The 22,497-nt window shown below is 47.1% G+C and overlaps 1 protein-coding gene across 3 annotated transcripts in view; it reads left to right on the top strand.

Moving 5' to 3' along the window:
- Window positions 1–22,269, top strand: part of TULP3 (TUB like protein 3) — a 42,751-nt gene extending 20,482 nt beyond the window's left edge. For 2 of the 3 annotated variants that reach the window (XM_079938595.1, XM_079938596.1), the window contains exons 3-11: window positions 7,209–7,368; window positions 8,083–8,259; window positions 13,502–13,635; window positions 14,011–14,208; window positions 16,751–16,863; window positions 17,151–17,265; window positions 19,182–19,280; window positions 19,647–19,818; window positions 20,381–22,269. In XM_079938595.1, coding sequence (XP_079794721.1) covers window positions 7,209–7,368; window positions 8,083–8,259; window positions 13,502–13,635; window positions 14,011–14,208; window positions 16,751–16,863; window positions 17,151–17,265; window positions 19,182–19,280; window positions 19,647–19,818; window positions 20,381–20,514 — 1,302 coding nt within the window. In that variant the 3' untranslated portion in view covers window positions 20,515–22,269. Of the gene's footprint in view, window positions 1–6,101; window positions 6,142–7,208; window positions 7,369–8,082; window positions 8,260–13,501; window positions 13,636–14,010; window positions 14,209–16,750; window positions 16,864–17,150; window positions 17,266–19,181; window positions 19,281–19,646; window positions 19,819–20,380 lie in introns of all 3 variants that reach the window. The other variant, XM_079938597.1, reaches the window with a different exon arrangement.
- The last annotated feature ends 228 nt before the right edge of the window (window positions 22,270–22,497 follow it).

The following is a 22,497-nucleotide window of genomic DNA, read 5'->3' as shown; positions in this document are numbered from 1 at the left end:
GCATATGAAGGACTTCCCTGCCGTCCAGTGGTTAGGACTCAGTGCTTCCACTGCAGGGGGCACAGGTTCTACCCCTGGTCGGGGAACTAGGATCCCGCCTGCTGCATGGCCAAAAAAATAAAAAAATAATAAGAATTCAAATAATACAAAAAAGGTATTTGGTGAAAAGTCTTTCTCCCTCTACTTGGCTAGTTCTTTACCAGAGATAGTCAGTGAATATAAAGACATAAAATTTTATGGGAATTTTTAAAGATTCAAAGCGATCTCTTTGGACCTGATGTATACATTTTGTTGCTAAATAGTGTATGAGAATCCTATGAGAGCCCTGAAATGCTGCCGTGAACAGAAGAGCAGGGGGTCAGGGACTTCACCGTCAGACAGCCTATAGCAGGAAAGGCAGCGCCACATACTGAATACAGCGCTGGGCCCGGAAGCAGACTTTGGTTCCCGTTCTAGCTGTGCCTTTAATTAGCTGTGTGATTTTAAGGAAGGTCCTCAAACTCTGTGAACCCCAGTTATTTCGTGTGTGGAGCGAGGTCAGACTGGGTAAAATAACAGGTTGTTGGGGAGGATCTTAGAGTGTGGGAGTTAGGGCTGGGGTGGATGGCGGTGCCTTGAGGAGGGCTCGGTAGCTCTCACTGTGGCCTCCAGGCTGGCAGCCTCTTGGTGGGAGGCTCACAGTCCAGGGCATGCCAGTCCCCACCCCCCACCCCCCCACCTCTGAGGGGTACGGGGCATTCCCATCCGTGACAGTGAGTGTCAGTGGAGTTGGGAGGGGCTGGGGACCCTCCCTCTCCCCACCCCGCCTGCGGTGTGGGAATTCTGCTGTGGGAATGTCCCTGTGGTTGAGAGTTACTGGTCTGAGCTTGAGAAGTAGTTTGCTGAGAGCAACCAGAGTTAATCAGTCTCGTGAGGATTGGTTCATACTAACCAGTATCATAAGCAGTGAATCTAAGTCGGGATTAATTTATTAATTGCTAGTGAACCATATACCAGAATCATCAGGTCATCGGTTTCCCATTAGAAGAGTCTGGTGAGTTCGAAATCAGAGCAAGTGGAGTTTGTAAAATGAGCTTTATTGTAAATATCATTGTGTGATGGTGTAATTAATTCACCTCTACTAAAGGGATGTACCTGCCCAGAATGAGATACATGATATCTGGCCAGGACACTCCCTGCCTTGGATCATTCGTACTAGAGACTCAGGGTGAATCCTGTTCTTCAGTTCTACTTACCTTATTTCCACAGAGACCACTTCCCTTCTCTCAGTGTATTCTTTTATCATCCACTACAGTGTTATTGATTTGATTAAATTCACTTCCTTCATATCTATGCTGTTTTTCTGATAGTTCATCTTAGAATTGAATGTTTAAAAACCCTAGACTTTCAGATAATTTACACATGGCTGTTTTTGTCCTATACAGATTTTTGAACAGATTTATTGAAATGTAATTCACATATTATTAATGCTCAGTTACAGTGTACAAATGATTTTTAAATCTTGTGTAAGTGGAACCATACAATATACAGTCTTTTGTGCCTGGCTTCTTTGGCTTAGCAAAGGGCTCACCCATGTTGTAGCATGTATCAGGAATTCATTCCTTTTTACTATTGAATACATTCTGTTTTGTGGACAGACCATGTTTCTCCATTCATCAGTTGATGGACATCTGGGATGTTTCCACATTACAAATTATGCTTCTCTGAGCATCTGTGTACAAGTTTTTGTGTGGAAGTGTTTTCATTTCTCTTGGGTGATCTACCCAAGTATAGGTATACCAAGATATACCTAATATGCCTTGGGTAACAGGAGTGGCTTTGCAGGTCATATGGTAACTCTGTGTTGAACATTTCAAGGGACCGCCAGACTGTTTTCCACAGTCACTGACCATTTTACACTCCCACCAGCAGTGTATAAGGCTTCCAGTTTCCCCACTTTCCTGCCAGTACTTATTATTGTCTGTCTTTGATTAGAGCCATTTTAGTGAGTCTGAAGTAGAGTCTCATTATAGTCTTGATTTGCGTTTCCCTACTGACGAGTGATGTTGAGCATTTTTAGTGGCCATCTGTATGTTCTCTTTGGAGAAATGTCCATCCAGATCCTTCGCCCGTTTTTAAACTGGGTTACTTTCTTTTTGGTTTTGAGTTGTAAGAGTTCTTTATATAGTGTAGATCCAAGTTCTTTATCAGAAATATTATTTGTAAACATTTTCTCCAATTCTGAGGGTTGTCTTTTTACTTTTTTGATGGTATCATCTTCAGCCCAAAAGTTTTATCTATTTTTTCTTTTGTCACTTGCACTTGGAGTGTCATCTAAGAAACCATTGCCTAAACGAGGTTACAAAGACTTGCTCCTGTGTTGTTTTCTAAGAGTTTTACACTTGCCATGATCTGTTTTGAGTTAATCTTTTTATATGGTATGAGGCAGGGTCCAAAATCACTCTTTTGCACGTGGATATCCAGTTGTCCCACCACTATTTATTCCCACTGAGTATATTTTCTTTTATTTTTACTACTGTCACTAGATACTCATATTTTCGGGCTATGTGACACCTTAGCTACCTCCAGAGTGTAACGAGTTTCAGATTGTTTCCGGGATGCTGCTCAGACAGGAATGCACATTAGGTGGAGGATGTTTACGCCGTCTGGCAGTCAGAGGATCAGAGTGTAGCGCAGTCCCTTCGGGCTGGGTCCCCATCTATGGACAGTACCCTTCGAAGGGAGGCAGCCATCAGTGCGTCAAATCGGTCCTTGAAGAAGTCTGATGCAGGGACTCCTGGCGGTCCGGGCGTTAGGACTCGGCTCTTCTACTGCAGGGGCCCGGGTTCCACCCCTGGTCAGGGAACTAGGATACCCAGAGCCGTTTGGTGTGGCCAAAAAAAAAGTCAAATTTTGGGCTTCCCTGGTGGCGCACTGGTTGGGAGTCTGCCTGCCGATGCGGGGGACGCAGGTTCGTGCCCCGGTCCAGGAAGATCCCACATGCCGCGGAGCGGCTGGACCCGTGAGCCATGGCCGCTGAGCCTGCGCGTCCGGGGCCTGTGCTCCGCAACAGGAAAAAAAAAAAAGTCCAATTTTAAACTTTTAGTTTCATCCTCCCATGATCTCTGTTTGTGTGCCAGGAAGGTTGATTATTTTTAGCCAAACCGATAGACCTCTGGCAACCATTGTGATCTTGGTGGTTGTACCTGTGGTTACGCAGTCCATTCCAAGAATGTCATAAAGTAACCAACCCATTATCTCTGGGAGTCCTTAGAAAATTGAGAATCAGTGGAGTCTCAAGCTATCATTAATTTGAGGCTTGCATGGGATTTATTATTTTATTGGATAGAGAATCCTTTGATGGAACCCCCCCCCCCGAAGATAATCTCCTTTATTTCCTCATTTATTTTGGTATTACCATTCAATATTTTGCTTCAGGGAATGATAGTAGGACCTACCACCAGATTCTGGAGAAGATGGATTCTTTGAGTTATTGCTCAGTTTCCAGGGAGCTGGGAAATTTAAAGGTTTAGTTTATGTGATACTTAAAAGTCCTGAAGTCAACATTTTTCATTGTATTTAGGCATCAAACAGTCACCTTTGGCTCTTTTTCTGACTGCCCTGACCTTCCCCTTACAAAGGTAGGGAGTCCTTTGTTTACATAGCCTCATCTAAAGCACTCTTAGCTTTTCAGGGAGGGTAAAGCATAAATAAGTTGACACCATTACATTGAAACTCAACCACATCTCTCCTCCTCCGACCGAGTTACGTGAGGCTGATTAGAATGCTAAGTGAGGTGGCAGCTTTGACCAAGATGGCAGTTGGCCCTTTTGTGGGGTTTTTTCTTATTTACAAACTTGGACAATAGGAGGGTGTGTTCAGTGCAGTAATATAGCAGCTGTGTCCCTGAGGTTCACAGTTTGAATCTAGAGTTGTTTTTTCTTAAGTTGTTGATCTGAATGGGTGTGACTAGCATTGACTTGGATAGAGAAGGGCTTCACCAGACACCTTAATAGGATCACTGTGGCCACAGATCTAGTCTACCCTTTGCAGGTCTCAGAACCTGGTTTTGTCAGTGAGCCCAGATGTAACATCTAGCTCTTTGGTTCCCCTTTTCTAGACCACAGGCAGCATCGTCCTCTGGAACAGATGCACACCAGTCAAACTTACAACACTCAGTCATGAAGCCAGATGCCAGTTTACTCATTTACAGTGAGGACTCTGTACTTGTGCAGTGTGTATCCATTGCTACTGTTTATGATGCTCTGTTCTTGGGAAGAACAAGAAGTTAGACTGAAAGTGAGAAGGCTGATTGGTAAGCAAGGAGTCAGAGGAAAGAGAAGGAGATAGTCCTGAGGGCTCGCTCAACAAGACCATGAAGAAGCCTTGGATAGCTTCCTGTCCTCAGAGAGAGGGAGCTTTCCCAGTAGATAGGGTGCGCTTGTCTGCCAGAGTCGGTATCTCTCTTTCTCGGACACGATGGACATATTCTGTCAGATTCTTGCTCTTTGGCCGCTTTTTTCTAGACCACAAGCAGAATGCTCCTTTTCTGTACAACAGTTTTTTCTTTACATATCTTAATAAAGTGGATTCGCTGTAGCTCGTGTTCTTGTTTCATCAGTTGTTTCACAGTTATTTTATTTCACTTTTTTGGCCGTACCACGCGGCATACAGGATCTTAGTTTCTGGACCAGGGATCAAACCTGTGCCCCTGCAGTGGGAGAGCGGAGTGTTAACCACTGGACCGCCAGGGAAGTCCCAGTTGTTTCACAGTTATGAGACTATTTGAGACTAAATAGCTGTGGCCACATGGATAATATGCGACAGTTTCTCATGTCTTTATACTTCATGTTTACCATCTCTTTGAGGCAGTTAATTTACTTCTTATCCATTATACAGACTTCTTAGTTGCTAGAAGAATCTTATCAGCAAGTTCCAGGGGGAGAACCTCGTTATAACCTCCTGTGTATTTAGTGTTCCTGGGACATTAAGGTCCACCTGTGCGTATTAATTTATGGATCTCAAAATAACCTCAAAAACCCCAATTATTCTTTCCCAACTTGCTCTAAGCTCTCTTTTCATTCTTGACAGTATAGTCCCTTTGGCATATTATTTTAGCATCCCTAGTCTTTTTCCTTATGCACAAGGTTGGGTAAAAAAGAATAGGTATATTTCTTGTCTTCTGAATTTATCTGCAAGCATTCATCAGGCCAGTTCTGGAAAAAAATGGTTCCTTTCCTACTAATAGTCTCACCCCTTAGATTAACTCTTCTTCCTAGTGGCACTTTTTAAAAGCAGTATCAATGAAAAAAGTAAACAGTTGGCTTTTTGCCTGAGAAACAGTAAAGTAGGTTATATATCTTTGCTTTTAAATCATGGCTTAATTTTTTAGCTTGGGGCTTGACACTCTCCTGTTCTGAGACGTCCCAGATCCATAGTTAATTTCTATGTATTATAAGCTCTTATTTGCCAAGGCTTAAAAATAATATATATGCTGGTACCTTCCTTTTCATCTCATTGGATTTTTTTCTGATAGTCTCTCATGCTTTTTTCCTGACTTCCTGCTACCCTACTCTTCTTTCTTGCTTTCATTCATAGAGTTGATGGTTTTTTAATTGGAATTTTCCAACTGCCATTTTTTTCCCATCTTATCCTTGGCACTAATTTTTTGGATTATTAATTATGTAAAAATGAGCAAGAAAGCAAAACTTACTGCTTTTTAGCTGATTAAAACATGAAAATAGGGCTTCCCTGGTGGCGCAGTGGTTGAGAGTCCACCTGCCGATGCAGGGGACATGGGTTCGTGCCTCGGTCCAGGAAGATCCCACATGCCGCGGAGCGGCTAGGCCCGTGAGCCATGGCTGCTGAGCCTGCGCGTCCGGAGCCTGTGCTCGGCAATGGGAGAGGCCACAGCAGTGAGAGGCCCGCGTACCGCAAAAAAAACAAAAACAAAAACATGAAAATAGTTTGGGGTTTAGAGGATAATAAGTTTTTTTTAATTTTTAATTTTATATTGGAGTATAGTCAATTAATAATGTTGTGTTAGTTTAAGGTGTACAGCAAAATGATTAAGTTATACATATACATGTGTCTATTCTTTTTCAAATTCTTTTCCCATTTAGGTTATAACAGAATATTGAGCAGAGTTCCCTGTGCTATACAGTAGGTCCTTGTTGGTTATCTATTTTAAATATGAGTAGTGTGTATATGTCAATCCCAAACTCCCATTCTATCCTTTCCCCCAACCCCAGTCCTTCCCCTTTGGTAACCACAAGTTCATTCTCTGTGAGTCTATTTCTGTTTTGTAAATAAGTTCATTTGTATCATTGTTTTTTAGATTCCACATACAAGCGATATCATATGTTGCTTGTCTTGCTCTGACTTCACTTAGTATGATAATCTCTAGGTCCATCCATGTTGCTGTAAATGGCATTATTTCATTCTTTTTATGGCTGAGTAATATTCCACTGTATATATGTGCCACATCTTCTTTACCCATTCATCTGTCGATGGACACTTAGGTTGCTTCCATGTCTTAGCTATTGTAAACAGCGCTGCAATGAACATTGAGGTGCATGTATTCTTTCGAGCCACGTTTTTCTCCAAATATATGCCCAGGAGTGGGATTGCAGGATCATATGGTAATTCTATTTTTAATTTTTTAAGGAACCTCCATACTGTTCTCCATAGTGGCTGCACCAATTTACATTCCCATCAACGGTGCAGGAGGGTCCCCTTTTCTCCACACCCGGTGGATAACAAGTTTTTTTTGTTTTTGATAACAAGTTTTATCTTTTTCTTCCAGTTACAAAAGTAAGAAAATTTAGAAAACTAGGAAAAGGAAAAATGATCATCCATATTCTACCACCCAGAGAAATCACCATTCCTTCATCTTTTCTCCTATTCATATGTGTTCATATATTTTAAACTTGATTGTGCTTTGATCATAATATGCTAATTACTATATCTTTTGAATATACTTAGATCATGGTCTCAGCTTTGCTAGAAATACATTTGTATAATTTTAGATCTTTTATAGGTGTTTAGTAAATATTTATTAAATGAAGTGAATGAATCCTTACCTCTCTCTGGGTCTCAATTTTCCCATTTCTTAAGTGGGAAAATTTAATTTACAAGAGGTTTTGTAAGGATCCACGAAAGACTGTATGTGTTGAAGTAGCTAGATCTCATCATCACCCTCCTGGCTGTACCATCACAACTCTCCCCAGAGAGCGCTGCTGGAGAAGAAGCAGAGAAAGAAGCGCCTGGAGCCACTCATGGTGCAGCCGAACCCAGAAGCCCGGCCACGTCGGTCAAAGCCGAGGGGAAGCGAGGAGCGCGCTCCGCTGGTGGAGCCTCAGGCCCCGCGCAGCGGCGTCATCCTGCACGGTGTGTACTCAGGCAGCATCTCTGCCTGCTGCTGCGTGGTTTTCACAAACCTGGGGGAGGCAGGAGGACTCTCAGGTGGACCAAAGGGACAATATTAGCATCGTTACCAGGTACCTTCGTTTATCTTTATAATCCCATTCAGGGCCTTTGACTTGGAATAAAAGCAGTGGTCTGATCAGTGGAGGATACCTTAAAGTTCACAGCCGTCCTGGAACTGTTGTTTTAGATGCAAAATGAAAGTGTCCGGAACTGCCCACTTGAGGAGCTTCCAGGCTCGACTGTTGCCTCCTGGCAGAGTTAACCATGAAGCCAGGAGCAGGTAGAGAGCACGCATTCTTCCAGTAGCCGGACTCAGAGGGACATCTGAGTCAGCGATGGGGTAAAGGAGGAACCAGGTTAAACAACTCTAAAACTAGCCCCCTCGGCTCCTGGTTTGGACGAGATCTGGATGGACTTCGGAGGACCTACTTGGCTTTCAGTCTCATTCTTAAGTTTCTAAAGCACAGCATCAGGTACATTTACTTTAGTGGCAGTCAGGGCGTGTTGATAAAATGACCACCAGATCGTAGAATGGATTCCGCTGTTAACAGATGTCCTCGTGGATGTTAAAGAAGGAGTGAAACGGTTTGGCGCTTCTTAGATCACATACACCAAAACCATCCGGCCAAATAGTGGACAACGCTTTCTTCTTTCTTCTTTCTGTTGGGCCCCTAGGCATTGATGGTCCCGCTGCCTTCCTGAAGCCAGATGCTCAGGACGTGGAGACCAGACCTCACGTCCTCTCAGTAGGATCTCCTGCCGCGGAGGAGGATGCTGAAGGAGGTGCTGATGGAGATGGCACCTGGGACCCTGCTTCCAAGCCAGATCTCCAGGAGATTCTCCAGAAACATGGTGAGCATTGCTGACAGTTTTCAGGCAGTGAGTTAGTTACATAAAATATAAAACAGGGAATTCTCTGGCAGTCCAGTGGTTAGGACTCTGCGCTTTCACTGCCAAGGGCCCAGGTTTGATCCCTGGTCGGGGAGCTAAGATCCCACAAGCTGCACGATGCAGCCAAAATACATATATAAATGTGTGTGTGTGTGTGTGTGTGTGTGTGTGCGTGTGTGTAATGTCAGCAGCATTAGCTACTATTACGGCTATTTCCTTCCTTTTGACATTTTATTTTTGTCATCCCCACCCTGTTCCTTTGAGTTGCCCCTCAGCACCCTACCCTGCCTCTGTTTCACGGTTTATATTCCTCTAGTGATAAGGGAGAGATAAATAGCCAGCTTAGTGGAAACACAAATTGGATCAGAATATCCTTAAACTAATAATACTTTTTCCATGAGAGCCTGCTTTCTGCCAGTTGGAGTTATTCTCATAAATATTCCTGTACGTTTCAGAGGTCCTCTGTAGTCTTCTCCTTCCTAGAAAACTAATTTTATAGCGAGAAGGAATTAAGCATCCCCTTTTCAGATGAGAAGACTGACGGCCAGTAATGCCTGGATGTTTGCTGGGAACCTGCTTTGTCATAGGCATTGCTGGGTACTGGGATATGTGAGTCAGGAGGTTCTACCACAGACTGGCAGGATAGATGCACATTCAAATGGATTCGTATATTCATTCATTTAGAAAACACGATTGAGGATACGCTATATATCAGGCCTTGTTCTAGGCACTTAGGATACAATTGTGAACGAGGTTCCTGCCCTCATGGAGCAATTATTCTGATTGAGGCTTCATGGACCTAAATGGCCAAGGGAGTGTGGAGAGGGGCGCCCACCCAGAGTTGATCCAGAGGTGACATCTAAGCCAGAGTGTGATGCGGGAAGACGAGCCGGCAGCTCAGGAGGGCTGGAGTGCGGAGCGCGAGGTCACAGGTGGGAAGGGGCCTGGAGAGACGTGGGCTGGAGGGGTGGGCGGGCTCCGATTACACTGGGTGTTACAGGCCGAGCTAGGGTGTGGACTTCCTGTGAAGAGTAACAGGAACCTATGTGGGATTTTAAGGTGGAATGATAGCAGATTTGGGCTGTAGAAAAATTAATCTGCACTATGAAGAATGAATTGGAGTGGGCAAGTCTGGAAGCAGGAAGGCTAATGAGATAGTTTGGCTGATGGCCTGATCTCGAGCTGTATTTTGGTGTATAGAGTAGAAAGCAGGAGAAATACAACTCCACTGCGGGGCAGTGAGAGGGACAAGAACCACATGGAAGGAGGTGGCGACTAAGCTGAGGCGTGAGGGGTGCGTGTGCTCCTGTGCACAGCTGTCAGCCCAGGAGTGGCTGGAGACTGACACTGTGAATGTCTTTTGCTTGTCAGGCACTTGACATACCTTATCTCAGTATTTGTGACAGTACTGTGAGGGGTTACACGTGTCAGCCTCTCCTTTTCACATGTAAGAAAATTGGCTCTCAGAAAGGCTAAGTAATTCGTTCTAGATCACACCGCTAGTTGGTTAGGTGGCAAACTTGGGCAGAAGAAATGACGTTAGCAGAGGCATCAGGTGTATAGAGCATGATGTATTTGCGGAAACTGGGGCAGGGTGTGGCGTGCTTTAGAGCTCAGCTCTGGGGCCAGCCAGCGTGGTTTGGAGTCTCAGCTCTGCCACCTCTGGCTGGTAAAGGGGAAAGCAGCACAACTTTTCTCTGCCTCAGTTTCCCTGTCTGTAACATGAATGTGGCCGTGGTAATTCTGTTACTTTCCTATCGTTATTATAACAAGAGACAGTGAAAGATGTGGAGGAGCCAGAGCAAGGAGAACTCTCAGTTTAACCAAAAGCTAGATTACTTACCCCAGGTCATTGAGCTGAATAGCGGCAGACCTAGATTTTCTGAGTCTTAGTCTAGCTCCTGATCCCTTACTGTAAATACCAAGCTGTCCCTTGTACTCTGCCCTGTTAAATGACCGCTGTGTTCTTTCTCAGAATTGGCCTTTCAGGACCAGATGGGTTAATGCCTTTTTGAGTCTGAACAAGTTGCATCTGGACCATAGAAGCCATGAAGTGCTCTCTTGACTAAGACTTAAGAAGTGTCAGTTTGGAAGATAACGTTCCTCAAGTGGGGATCCAGTTTGCTTGTCTTACAAGTTTGGGAGAAACCCTTGATCTCCATCTTAAAACATGTATTCACATGAACTGAGTTCTTGGTACAAATATGGCATTTGAAAGCATAGTACTAACATTGTAAATCACCTATACTTCAATTTAAAAAAAAAAAGAAGAAAACGTAGGACTGAGTATCCATATGAGAGTGAGATCCCTAGAGTTTTATGCGTTTTGCTACCCGTCCCCAAAAGTTAACGTTTTAGGAAAGAAAAAAGAAAGAAAGAAATATCCTTCACAAACCAAAGAATTTTTAAAATAATAGCTTTATTGAGGTATAATTCACACACCGTACAATTCACCCATGTAAAGTGAACAATTGATTGGTTCGTTAGTATATTCACAGAGGTCTGCAGCCATCAGCACAATCAATTTTAGAATGTTGTCTGACGCCAGAGAAACTACATACCTGTTAGCAGTCACTTCCCATTTCCCTCCAACTCCCCATCCCTGGGCAGCCGCCAGTCTACTTTCTGTCTGCAGATTTGCCTATTCTGGTGTTTCGTATAAACAGAATCAGTCATACACTGTGTGGCCCTTTATGCCTGGCTTTCACTTAGCGTCATGTTTTCAGAGTTCATCCACGTTGTAGCCTGTGTCAGTGCTTCATTCTTTTCTGTCGTTGGATCACAGTCCCTTGTATGGATAAGCCACGTTTTGTTCCTCCAGTTGATGGGCATTTGGGTTGTTCCCACTCTGGCTATTATGAATAATGCTGCTATAAATAGTTACGCATAAGTTTTTGTATGGACATATGTTTTCACTTGAGATTAATTTTTTAACTAGCCTTAGTCTTATCCTTGGGTGTCCTTGGGAAAAACTTGATACCATTTATTTTGTGAACTATGTAAAACAGACCATCATTGTCCCTCCTCTGAGGTGGATGAATGTGGGCAGCACTGCTTGTTGTTCAGTCTCCTTCATGTGTGACTTGGGGGCTCTTCCAGCTATTGTATGAGGGGTGGCTTTACCTTGTAGACCACAGAGAACAGCGAGGTGGGCCTCGCCCATAGCTCTGCCCCTTTCTCCTGGGCAGAAGTGCTTCTCCTGGAGCATCATCCTCGCACGTGTAAATCTGAGTGTCGTGCTTCTTTTATAACACACAGCACACTTTGTGTCCCATAAACAAGCAAGAGACAAAACAAAAAATACGACTTGCCAGTCCCTCCTCCTCAAACTCATATAAATGTGAGGATAAAATGAAAAAATAGTTTTTAATCAGATAGTTTGAAGTTTTCTTTAAAAGGTCCAAGGTGGTAGTACTTCAAACATTCCCAACTCAGGGGCTTCCCTGGTGGCGCAGTGGTTGAGAGTCCGCCTGCCGATTCAGGGAACACCGGTTCGTGCCCCGGTCCGGGAAGATCCCACATGCCGCGGAGCGGCTGGGCCCGTGAGCCACGGCCACTGAGCCTGCGCGTCCAGAGCCTGTGCTCCGCAACGGGAGAGGCCACAGCAGTGAGAGGCCCGCGTACCGCAAAACAACAACAACAACAACAACATTCCCAACTCAAATTAGTTCACAAGACTACCCATGAAAAAGATGTAGGAAAACAAAGAAGTGACTGATAGAGACATCTATCGCGGGAAAGTGTGTGTAGCGTTGACCATTTTAACCGTTTGTAAGTGCACAGCTCAGTGGCATTAGGTACATTCACGTTGTTGTGCAGCCATCACCACCGTCATCTCCAGAACCTTCTCATCTTCCCAGACTGAGACTCTGTCCCCATCAAACACCAACTCCCCGTCCCCCGCCCCACCCCCAGCTCCTGGCAACCTCTGTTATACTTTCTGTCTCCATGAATTTGACTATTCTAGGCCTCATAGAAGTAGAATCATAAGGTATTTGTCCTTTCTGTGTCTAGCTTACTTCACTTAGCATAATGTCTTTAAGATTCATTCATGTTGTAGCCTGTGTCAGAATTGCATTCCTTTTTAAGGCTGAATAACATTCTATTTATGTATATACAACAGTTTGTTTATTCATCAGTTGGTGGGTATTTGGGTTGTTTCCACCTTTTGAAAACTGTGAATAATGCTGCTGTGAACATTGGTTGTTCAAGTGTCTGTCTGAGCCTCTGCTTTCAGTTCTTTTGGGTGTACACCCAGAAATGGAATTCCTGGATTATATGGTAATTCTGTATATATATTTTTAGGAACCACTATGTTGTTTTCTACAGTGGCTGCATAATTTTGCATTTGCCACCAGCAGTTTCTCCACATCCTCACCAACACTTACTTTCTGTTTTTTGGAATTTGTTTTTTATAATAATCATCCCAGTGATTGTCAGTTGGTTTCTCACTGTGATTTTGATTTGCATTTCCCTAATGACTAGTGATGTTGAGCATCTTTTCATGTGCTTATTGGCCATTTATGTATCTTCTTTGGAGAAATGTCTGTTCAAGTCCTTTACCCATTTTTTAAAAAAAATTATTTATTTTTATTTATTTTTGGCTGCGTTGGGTCTTTGTTGCTGTGCACAGGCTTTCTCTAGTTGTGGCGAGCGGGGCCCACTCTTCGCTGTGGTGTGCAGGCTTCTCACTGTGGTGGCTTCTCTTGTTGCGGAGCGCGGGCTTCAGTAGTTATGGCACGCAGGCTCAGTAGTTGCGGTTTGCGGGCTCTAGAGCGCAGGCTCAGTAGTTGTGGCACTCAGGCTTAGTTGCTCCGCGGCATGTGGGATCTTCCCGGACTAGGGCTCGAACCCGTGTCCCCTGCATTGGCAGGCGGATTCTTAACCACTGTGCCACCAGGGAAGCCCTCTTCCCCCATTTTTGAATTGGGTTTGTTTTTGTTGCTGTTGAGTTATATATTCTGGATATTAATTGTTTATCAGATATATGATTTGCAAAAGAGGATAAATTAGGGAAGGGAACAGCAGGAAGGGAAAACAAGGGATGGATCTAGGTGAGAATATGAAGGAAGAATTGTCAAAATTTGGATTAAATAGCCATGTTTTAAGTCAGAACAGCTTGGAATTTTTAAGCAAGGAAGTTAAAATTATATTTGGTTCAAAGGTCTCTGGCCCTTTTTGACAGTTTCTCCCTTTCTGCCAGGGATCTCAGGGAGTTTGAACTTTGATGAGGAGGAGACTGATGGGGAGGAAGGAGAAGGGAAAAAACTAAGATCTCATTCATCCTCTTCAGAGGCAGAGAGACCCAGTTCTGCATCCAGCCAGAAGCCAGCCACAGTATGTAGCTCTGAAACTTCCTCCTCTGAGCTAATTTCACTGCTTCCTAAACATCTCCGGAATTTAAATGCCATTACTGGATGAAGGCTGCTTCAAAGAGTTAAGCTGGAAGTTACACTTAAAGTACACGACTCCCTAATTTCTTGTGTCTTGAACCAGCTTCTGTGAAGCCGTATCCCATTTTCATACTTTGCTGCTTCATTACTTCCAGTATTCGTATACCTATTTAACTTCTCAGAGTTCTTTCCTACCTTGTCAGAAGACTGAGACATATGGGTGAATCAGTAAGCTATTTTGTCCTTTAAGTGTTTCTCAAAGAGAATATGAGGTTTCCTGACCCAGCCGCCTACTGCTCACATGTGGCTGTTCTTTCAGGATACAGGAGCTTCCGGAACTGCAGCCCAGCACACTGATAATCAGCTGGGAGAAATAGAGAATTTAGAGGGCTTCGCATACAGTCCTGCCCCTCGAGGTGTCACAGTGAAGTGTCGGATAACTCGGGATAAAAAAGGAATGGATCGGGGGCTTTTCCCTACCTACTATATGCACTTGGAAAAGGATGAAAATCGGAAGGTATGAGAAGTGGGTCTTTTTTTTTTTTTTTTTTTTTTTTGGGCTGTGTCAGGTCTTAGTTGTGGCACGTGGGCTCCAGGGTGTGTGGGCTCAGTAGTTGAGGCACTGGGCTTAGTTGCCCCGAGGCATGTGGGATCTTAGTTCCCCGACCAGGGATCGAACCTGCGTCCCCTGCATTGGAAGGTGGATTCGCAACCACTGGACCACCAGGGAAGTCCTGAGAAGTGGTTCTTAAGACAGATCTTGAGATGGAGGGAAGAGTTCTGTGGGCTGGGTCGTTGATGGTCTTACGATGGGGGGTGGGGATGGGGGAGCACCGGTATTCGACAGGAACTAGGTTGTACTTACTAGTTCCCAAGTGCTGTGTTCTCACTGTCTTCAAAGAGGTCATAGTCTAATAGTCAAAACCTACCCACCCCGCAAAGAGAAAGTTTTATCCAGAAGGTAAGAAGATGGAAGAGACTATTTGAATGTAATTATTTTTACCTCCATCCCTTTTTTGGGGTGGGGGAGTTTCCCATGTGCTCTTTGATTTTGATTTTGATTATGACAGTGTGGAAGAAAGAAGGGTTTAGGGAATAGGAGGAATTGGAAAAACAGAAAACATGCAAGTGGAATGTCTTGTTTTTCATCCTAGAAATTCTAATTTACTTTATACATAAATTTGAGGCAGTTAATACTTGCTAATGAACAATGTATTTTATAATACCAGGTCTAAGTGGATGATTTTAAGAGCCTAGAAATGTGGGCTTCCCTGGTGGCGCAGTGGTTGAGAGTCTGCCTGCCGATGGAGGGGACACAGGTTCGTGCCCCGGTCTGGGAAGATCCCACATGCCGCGGAGCGGCTGGGCCCGTGAGCCATGGCCGCTGAGCCTGCGCGTCCGGAGCCTGTGCTCCGCAACGGGAGAGGCCACAGCAGTGAGAGGCCCGCGTACCGCAAAAAAAAAAAAAAAAAAAGAGCCTAGAAATGAGATGATGATAGTAGATATTAATGTTGCTATAACCACTATCTACTGAGTGTTTACGGTTACCAGGTGTGTGCTAAATGCTTTCTGTATACTATTACCGACAACCCTATGACAACGCTGTAGGGTAGGATTTCTCATCGCAGCTTAGGGAATGCCCCAGAACACACTAAGAAGTGGCAGAGCCAGATTGAAACCTGTATCTGTTGGATTCCAAAGTGCCCCCTCCCCTTAGTAACCGCCCTCTCCTGCTTCCTTATTATCGTCCAAGTCTAGGAGTGTCTGGGAAGGATGCATAAATACGACAGTACTCATATCACGGAAGTCACAGGAGTTTAGAACAACAACATACAAAATGCAGCAAGAAGCATCAGGAAAGCCGTTGAAGGGAGGATGGGAAGCACAGGGTCCAGGGTCCTGCCTCTTCCAAAGGTGGAAAGACTCTTACTCATGAAATTGGATGAAGCTTTTTAAAAAAGTCACTGGAGGCTTTAGGGATAAAGTTGTAAATAATGATATGGAGAATCAAGCTAGTGAATTTAGAAAAATTGTGCAGGAGGGAAACCTTGATAGTGAATTCTGAGAAGCATTATGAGGATTAGAAAAAGTGATGAGGACCCAGAGATTGGTCTTCTCCCAGAGAACCCCAAATGGCAGGTACACTGGTGCTACGATAGGGCATGGAGGCCCCTCCGGGGCCCGAGGCCACAGAGCTCGCGGGGTCAGGGCCGGGGGCAAGGATTGGCTACCCCTCACCCATCTGGGCCGCCTGGTCAGGGCTCTGGAGGAGACCCTTCTCTTCTGCTCATCCATCCGGGAATCCGAGACGACTGACTCTTCCCTGGAAGCATCCCTCCTTCAAGGATGAGGTTTTGACAATGATGCGAGCATAACCCCTTCTGCCCTGCGGCCCAGGGTCAAGGCATTTGTTGCTATTGGGGATTGCAGTGGACAGATGCTGGTCTGGGTGTTCAGTGCTTCAAGGAGATCACCACTGCCATCGTGAGGCCATCGTTCTGGCCAAGTTCTCTGTAGTCCTCGTGTGGTGAGGCTACTGGGGGAACAGGATCGGCCAGCCCCAGACCATCCCTGCAGGCTGACCGGCCACTGTGGCTCTGGGCCGGTGCCTCTCATCCTGCCCTTGGACACCGGCGTCATCCCAGCCGCTGTGCCTGAGAAGCTGGTGCTGGCCGGCGTGGACGATGCTGCACCTTGGCCAGGGCAGCTTTGCCAAGGCCACCTCTGTGCTGTCTCCAAGACCTAGGCTGCCTCACCCCCGAGCTCTGGAGGGAGACCATGTGCACTGACTGTCCCTGTCACGGGTTCACTGAGCATCCTGTAATGACCCACACCAAGTCTGCGTGCGGGAGACCCAGGCTCCAGCTGTGGCCACCACATCGTTTTTCTGCAAGAAAAGTCAAAGTGAATTAAACCTGTTTTTTTAAAAAACAAGACCCAGAGATGGACTGCTTGGTACATGATAGGCAGTTGCTAAATATTTGCTAACTAAATAGGTAGGACAAACATGGCAGTTCTCTTGAGTGCATTTTTTACTGAAAATTTTTTTCCTTTTCTAGATATTTCTTCTTGCAGGTAGAAAGCGGAAAAAGAGCAAAACATCCAACTACCTCATCTCCACTGACCCAACAGATCTGTCTCGTGAGGGGGAAAGTTATGTTGGCAAACTCAGGTGAGAGCAGCCTTGCATCCTGTCCTGCTCCTCTGATGGTTTGACTCCTGTAGTTTCAGAACAGTCCATATCGGTTTTACAATGAGCCGGTCGATGTCATCTAAAAAAATAAAGTTAATAGAAAGTCTAAGGCCCTTCCTTGTTTTAAGGCTAGATCTTTGAGAAAGCGATGATGACCCCTTGACCTTTGGAGAGTGGGCCGAGAGGCTGTCCCATACCTCTCCTAGCTTGTGTTTGTAAGGGAGAAAAATACAGATCATTGTGGTGGCTTTTTCTCTTGATTCTAGGTCCAACCTCATGGGGACCAAGTTTACAGTTTATGACCATGGTGTCAGCCCGGCCAAGGCCCAGGGTCTGGTAGAAAAGGCCTGTGTGCGGCAGGAGCTGGCCGCCGTCTGCTACGTGAGTGCCGCCTCCCGTTTCCTCAGCCTCCTGGCGTCCCAGCCCTGGGCTTGCAGTCCCCCTCCCAAGCTTGTTTCTGTATACTCGAGTTATTTACGAATTGCCAGGTTTAGCTGTATTTACTGTTTCAGCCGGCCCTCACTCATCTCCTCTTCTCTTTTCCCAATGCCGCCATGTTAACGCAGGCCTTTGCTACCCCTCACCCGTTGGCTCGCGGTTACCGTAAATTGGAAGCCGGTCTCTGCTTTCTGCCCTCTCGACCTGGTTCATCCTGTACAGCCGCTGCTGAGCGGTCCAGCTCCAGCTCGTGCTGCTCTTGTCCTGCTCCAAATCCTCTCAGGCTGCCCCTTGAGTCCAGAATCAAGCCTGGACACTGCACCTTTCCCTTCCGGCTCCCCGGGGGCACGCTTCCTGTGCGTTCCCGTCATTCTAGCGGCTCCTCTCGTCCCTGCGCCCCACCTGAGAGCCTGCCCTGCCCCTCCTTGCCTCTGCCTGTCCACCAGCGTCAGCAGAGGGGTCTCTCCCGACACTAGATGTGCTTGATGCTCCCCTCGGTTCCCCGCGCTTTCTCTAGTGCCCCAGACTGCTTCTTCAGCACCATCCTTCTCTACCAGTTCGTAAAGTCCCATTCACTGCTGTCCACGTGAACACGGACCTGGCGCGTAGTGGGCATGTGAAGTTGTGGAGTCAAAGAAGCAAGAAGGAATTAACCCGACTCAGTTGTTCCTTTGATCCCAAAGTCTCAGCTTTCCATCGGTTGGAATTAATCTCATCACTTGATTCCCATGAGATTTTATCTAAGTGACTGAGAATCATTTGACTTAACACTTTATAATGTACAGATGTTTTCTCTTAGCTTCAGAATCAATTAAATATTTTACCTTTGCATGACTTTGTGTGTATGTATATGAATACACATATATCCATGTATTTAATGTAGTTATTTTATTCATATATAATCTGCCTGGTTTGACGGGCATTTGATTTTTTTTATCTCCAGATACAGGTCCTATTTAATTTAAACTGTAATTCTCACTCTATATCATATAGTGCCGTGTCCTCACTGGGAAATATATATTTATTGAAGATGACAAAATTGGACAGTTTGCTTATAATTTTCTGAAATTTCACTTAAAGCTAAAGAGTAAGAGTAGGGTTTCAAGCCTAGAGAGTGTTTTAAATTCAAATGTTCAAATTAGGTTTAAAAAGAGGAAACAGTCTTATTTTCCTGGGCTTGATTCTCCGTCTCTCTTTGTTTAACTACAGTGAAGTAATAGAATAGTGTTGAGCGCTCTCCATATTGTCCCCGTTTTACGTGCCCAGGAGGGCCTTGCGTTAAGAATGAGGTCTTGTGTGCCTCCCTGATGGCGTAGTGGTTAAGAATCCGCCTGCCAGCGCAGGGGACACAGGTTCGATCCCTGGTCCGCGAAGATCCCACATGCCACGGAGCAACTAAGCCCATGTGCCACAACTACTGAGCCTGTGCTCTAGAGCCTGCGAGCCACAACTACTGAGCCCATGCGCTGCAACTACTGAGCCTGCACTGTAGAGCCTGCGAGCCACAACTGCTGAGCCCTTGTGCCACAACTACTGAAGCCCGTGTGCCTACAGCCTGTGCTCCACAAGAGAAGCCACCGCCATGAGAAGCCCACGCACCACGACAAAGAGTAGCCGCCACTAGCCCCCACTAGCCACGCACAGCAACGAAGACCCAGTGCAGCCATAAATAGACAGATAGATAGATAGATAGATAGACGCAGCCATAAATAGATAGATAGATAGACAGATAGATAGACGCAGCCATAAATAGATAGAGAGGTAGATCGATAGAAAGGCAATGCATGGTATTAAGAAAAAAGAATGAGGCCTCATCTTCATTTCTGTTTCAAGTTCCTGTTTATTTCCCTCTCTTCCAGGAAACAAATGTACTCGGATTTAAAGGCCCGAGGAAAATGTCTGTGATCATCCCAGGGATGAATATGAATCATGAACGAATCCCATTTCAGCCACGAAATGTAAGTAAGAGCATATTTCATCAACAGAGGACTGTAACAACAAGACTGCGACACAGGCAAGATGAATAGAAAACAGTGTTGATTCCTCCCGAGCCCAGCCTGGAGTGGCCACTCTTCCTCAGGAGAGCCAGCCCTCCAGACCTCGGGGTAGGTGCTGTTGCTGACGTGGTTGATTTGCAAGCACTGGGTCTGCAAAGAGAAACGCTAGTTATTCTATAAGAATCCAACAAAGCTGGCTTAGTTTGGGCTCTGTTTCTGTTTTACTTGCTGAAACGGAGGAAGTAGGCCCCTGCTCTGCTTCCCGCCTCAGCAGCCTTGAGGGTGAGCGCTTTGCGATGGTCCTCAGCACACACCCCTCTCCTACAGGACCGCGAGAGCCTGCTTTCAAAGTGGCAGGACAAAGCCATGGAGAACTTGATCGAGCTGCACAACAAGTCCCCCGTCTGGAACGATGACACCCAGTCCTACGTCCTGAACTTCCACGGCCGGGTCACTCAGGCCTCTGTGAAGAACTTCCAGATAGTCCACGAAAATGACCGTAAGCCCCAGGAAGAGAGGTGTTCTGACAGGATTCGGAAATGAGCATTGCCTTTCATTGGTAGGAAGTTATACTCAGGAGAGCATGATTTAAGGAAGAAATGACCTCCTCGGAAAGACAGAGCTGCAGTCTTGCAGTCAGCCGTCTGAGCCGCTGAGTTGAGGGCAGGAGCGTGTGAGGTCTCTTGTGGCAACCGGAGGAGTCCTGGGGGTGCTGCTCGGGGGGGCAGAGGCAGAGGCCCTTCCTCAGGAAAGGTTCATGCCCTTCCGGCCCCCCACCTGAGTTTGCGCTGCCCCCCCTTGCCCTTCCGGCTCCCCCGAGCTTGTGCTGCCCCTCCTTGCCCTTCCGGCCCCCCCCCCGAGGTTGCGCTGCCCCCCAACTTGCCCTTTCCTGCTGGTCCGTGCAGGGAGCCGAGTGGAGTCGCAGTAGAGCCTTGGTCGTGCTCGGTAGGCACTCTCGGTCAGGCCTTTTTCCATCTTTCTAAGGGTTTCCCATTTTAAAGAGACCTATTTGGAGGATGTCTTCCTTACCTCCTGACGTCCCGATCTCTCTCTGCCTCTAGCTGACTACATAGTCATGCAGTTTGGACGTGTGGCCGACGACGTGTTCACCCTGGACTACAGCTACCCGCTGTGCGCGCTCCAGGCCTTTGCCATCGGGCTCTCCAGCTTCGACAGCAAGCTGGCCTGTGAATGACGGCCGAGCAGGCGCTGGGCCTCCTCTCTGCAGGGCTTCTGGAGCACGCAGCCGCCGCTCTTGCGCTTGCCCAGGACACGGAGAGTGACAGGCCCCCCTTTTGGAATGGTCCCTGAGAGTATGTATGTACACGTGCACGGATGCACATACATGTGTGTACACATATCTGTACACACACACCCTTCTCGGGGTCTCACGGCCCTGGTCGGGGTCACAGCTTGACTCGGGTGAGAGCCTGTCCAGAGCTCACGGTGACTGTGAAGGCGCCGCCCAGCGGTCAGAATCCTGTGCTTGGAGACTTGCAGCCAGAGGCAGCTTCTCACACTTCAGTACTTGGGTCGCTTTTTTTGCAGAACTTTTCAGAGAGGGACGTTCCCTGAATTACCTTTAGGCTCCAGGTGTGCAGAGTTTTTCTGTAAGTGGGCGGCAGGCCGGTCCCGGCTGTAGGGTATCTCTGCCCCCTGTGGGCTTGGCCATCTTCCAGAACGGCCGTGTCGTGAGAGCACCTGAGTGGGGACGGTGCCTCCAGGAAGTGCAGGCCTGTAGGTCGGATCTGAAGCGGCACCCGGCCTCATGCGCTGTGACGTAGCCTTGTCTTTGCTTTGGCCACGGTGGTTTCCAGAGTGTCATTTACCGTTGGTGATCATTCCTCACCCGTGGTGGGGGGGGGCCCTGGGAGAAGCGCTCCTCTCTGCCGTCTCTGTGGGGGAGTGTGGTGCCCGTTCCCCAGAGCCAGCCACCGTCCCTCAGCTCGGGAGGCACCGTGTCACGGTCCCCCTTCCCTGAGGGCCGGCTGGCTGTCTGCAGGCTCAGAGTGGCTCTGGCCCAGTTTGTGATCAGTGATGCGAGCAGTTTACGTGCTTGTCTTAGTCGCAGGGTGGCCTGCAAGCACAACCTCTAGAGGTGGCCAGTCTGCTTACGACTGAGGGACTTGACAGAGGCCTCACCACCTCCAGCCCAGGAGTGCGTCCCCGCTGGTTACTGTGGAGCCGTTAGTGCAGACTCACCTGCAGCCCGCGTGGGAGGGGAGAGAACTTGCCATTGTCGCTGCCCGGAGCGGTGAGGACCGGGCCTGGCTGGCAGAGCTCGGGCCTCTCTTCTTGGCTTAAGTGTCATCAGCCCCTGAGGCCTGGTTCATCCTTGGCGGATCACGTCCTGTCACTTTTCCTCACAGACTGTAAGAGTTTTGCTAAGTCGTTCCGATTGTTAGCCTCTCCCCACAAATCACACGGCTCTGCTGCTAGCTCCCGGCCTCCGCGTGCATCCGAGTCCTGAGGATCCAGGAACACCGCGAGCTCTGCATTGGCGTCGGTCACCTCCCAGGCCTCGTGGCCAGCCAAGCTGTCTGCCAGCCTGGGGCCAGGCATCGGCGCCTTGCGCTTCGTCCCGTCCCTTCTGTGGACTTCCTTTCTGTCCCTGCTTCCTATCCCTGCTCCACATCAAATAGCAGCGGGAAGGAGAGAGACCCGGGGGATGAGCAGACCCGCGGCTCACCCCACGGGTAAGTCCCACCCGCTCTGCCCTGACACGGCTGCTTCCCCTCAAGTGCCTCACTCATCAGGTGCCTGCCAGGCGCGCGGGACCACCGGCCTGACACTGAAAATGGAAGGCTGTTCACTCGTCTCCTGTTGGAGAATATGCAGTGTCTGGGGAAGGGGGGCCGGGGGGGACTGGATCTGGCCCTGCTTCCTCCTGCCCGCTCTGGTGCAGACACACACCCCGGCTTCACATCCTTCTTGCTTGATCGTGCAGGTGACCGGTTTCACATGAATCATATTTATACCTTTTGTACACTACAGAAATAAAAGGGATTTATATAAAAACATGAGTGTTGCCATTCTTCTTTCAGACTCCTGTCCCTCGCATGCCTCCTACCGTCCTGTTCTGTCACAATAATTCCATCGCTTGGCAGCAGCGAACCAGTCAGTTCTTTGAAGCCAAGTGGGTGTCACCGAAGTTTTCATCCAGGTAAGCAGGGTCTGC

The sequence above is a fragment of the Stenella coeruleoalba genome (assembly GCF_951394435.1).
Source record: "Stenella coeruleoalba genome assembly, chromosome: 11".
Taxonomy (NCBI): Eukaryota; Metazoa; Chordata; class Mammalia; order Artiodactyla; family Delphinidae; genus Stenella; species Stenella coeruleoalba.
Note: the sequence above shows the minus strand (reverse complement) of the source record. Positions and strands in the feature narration are given on the sequence as shown.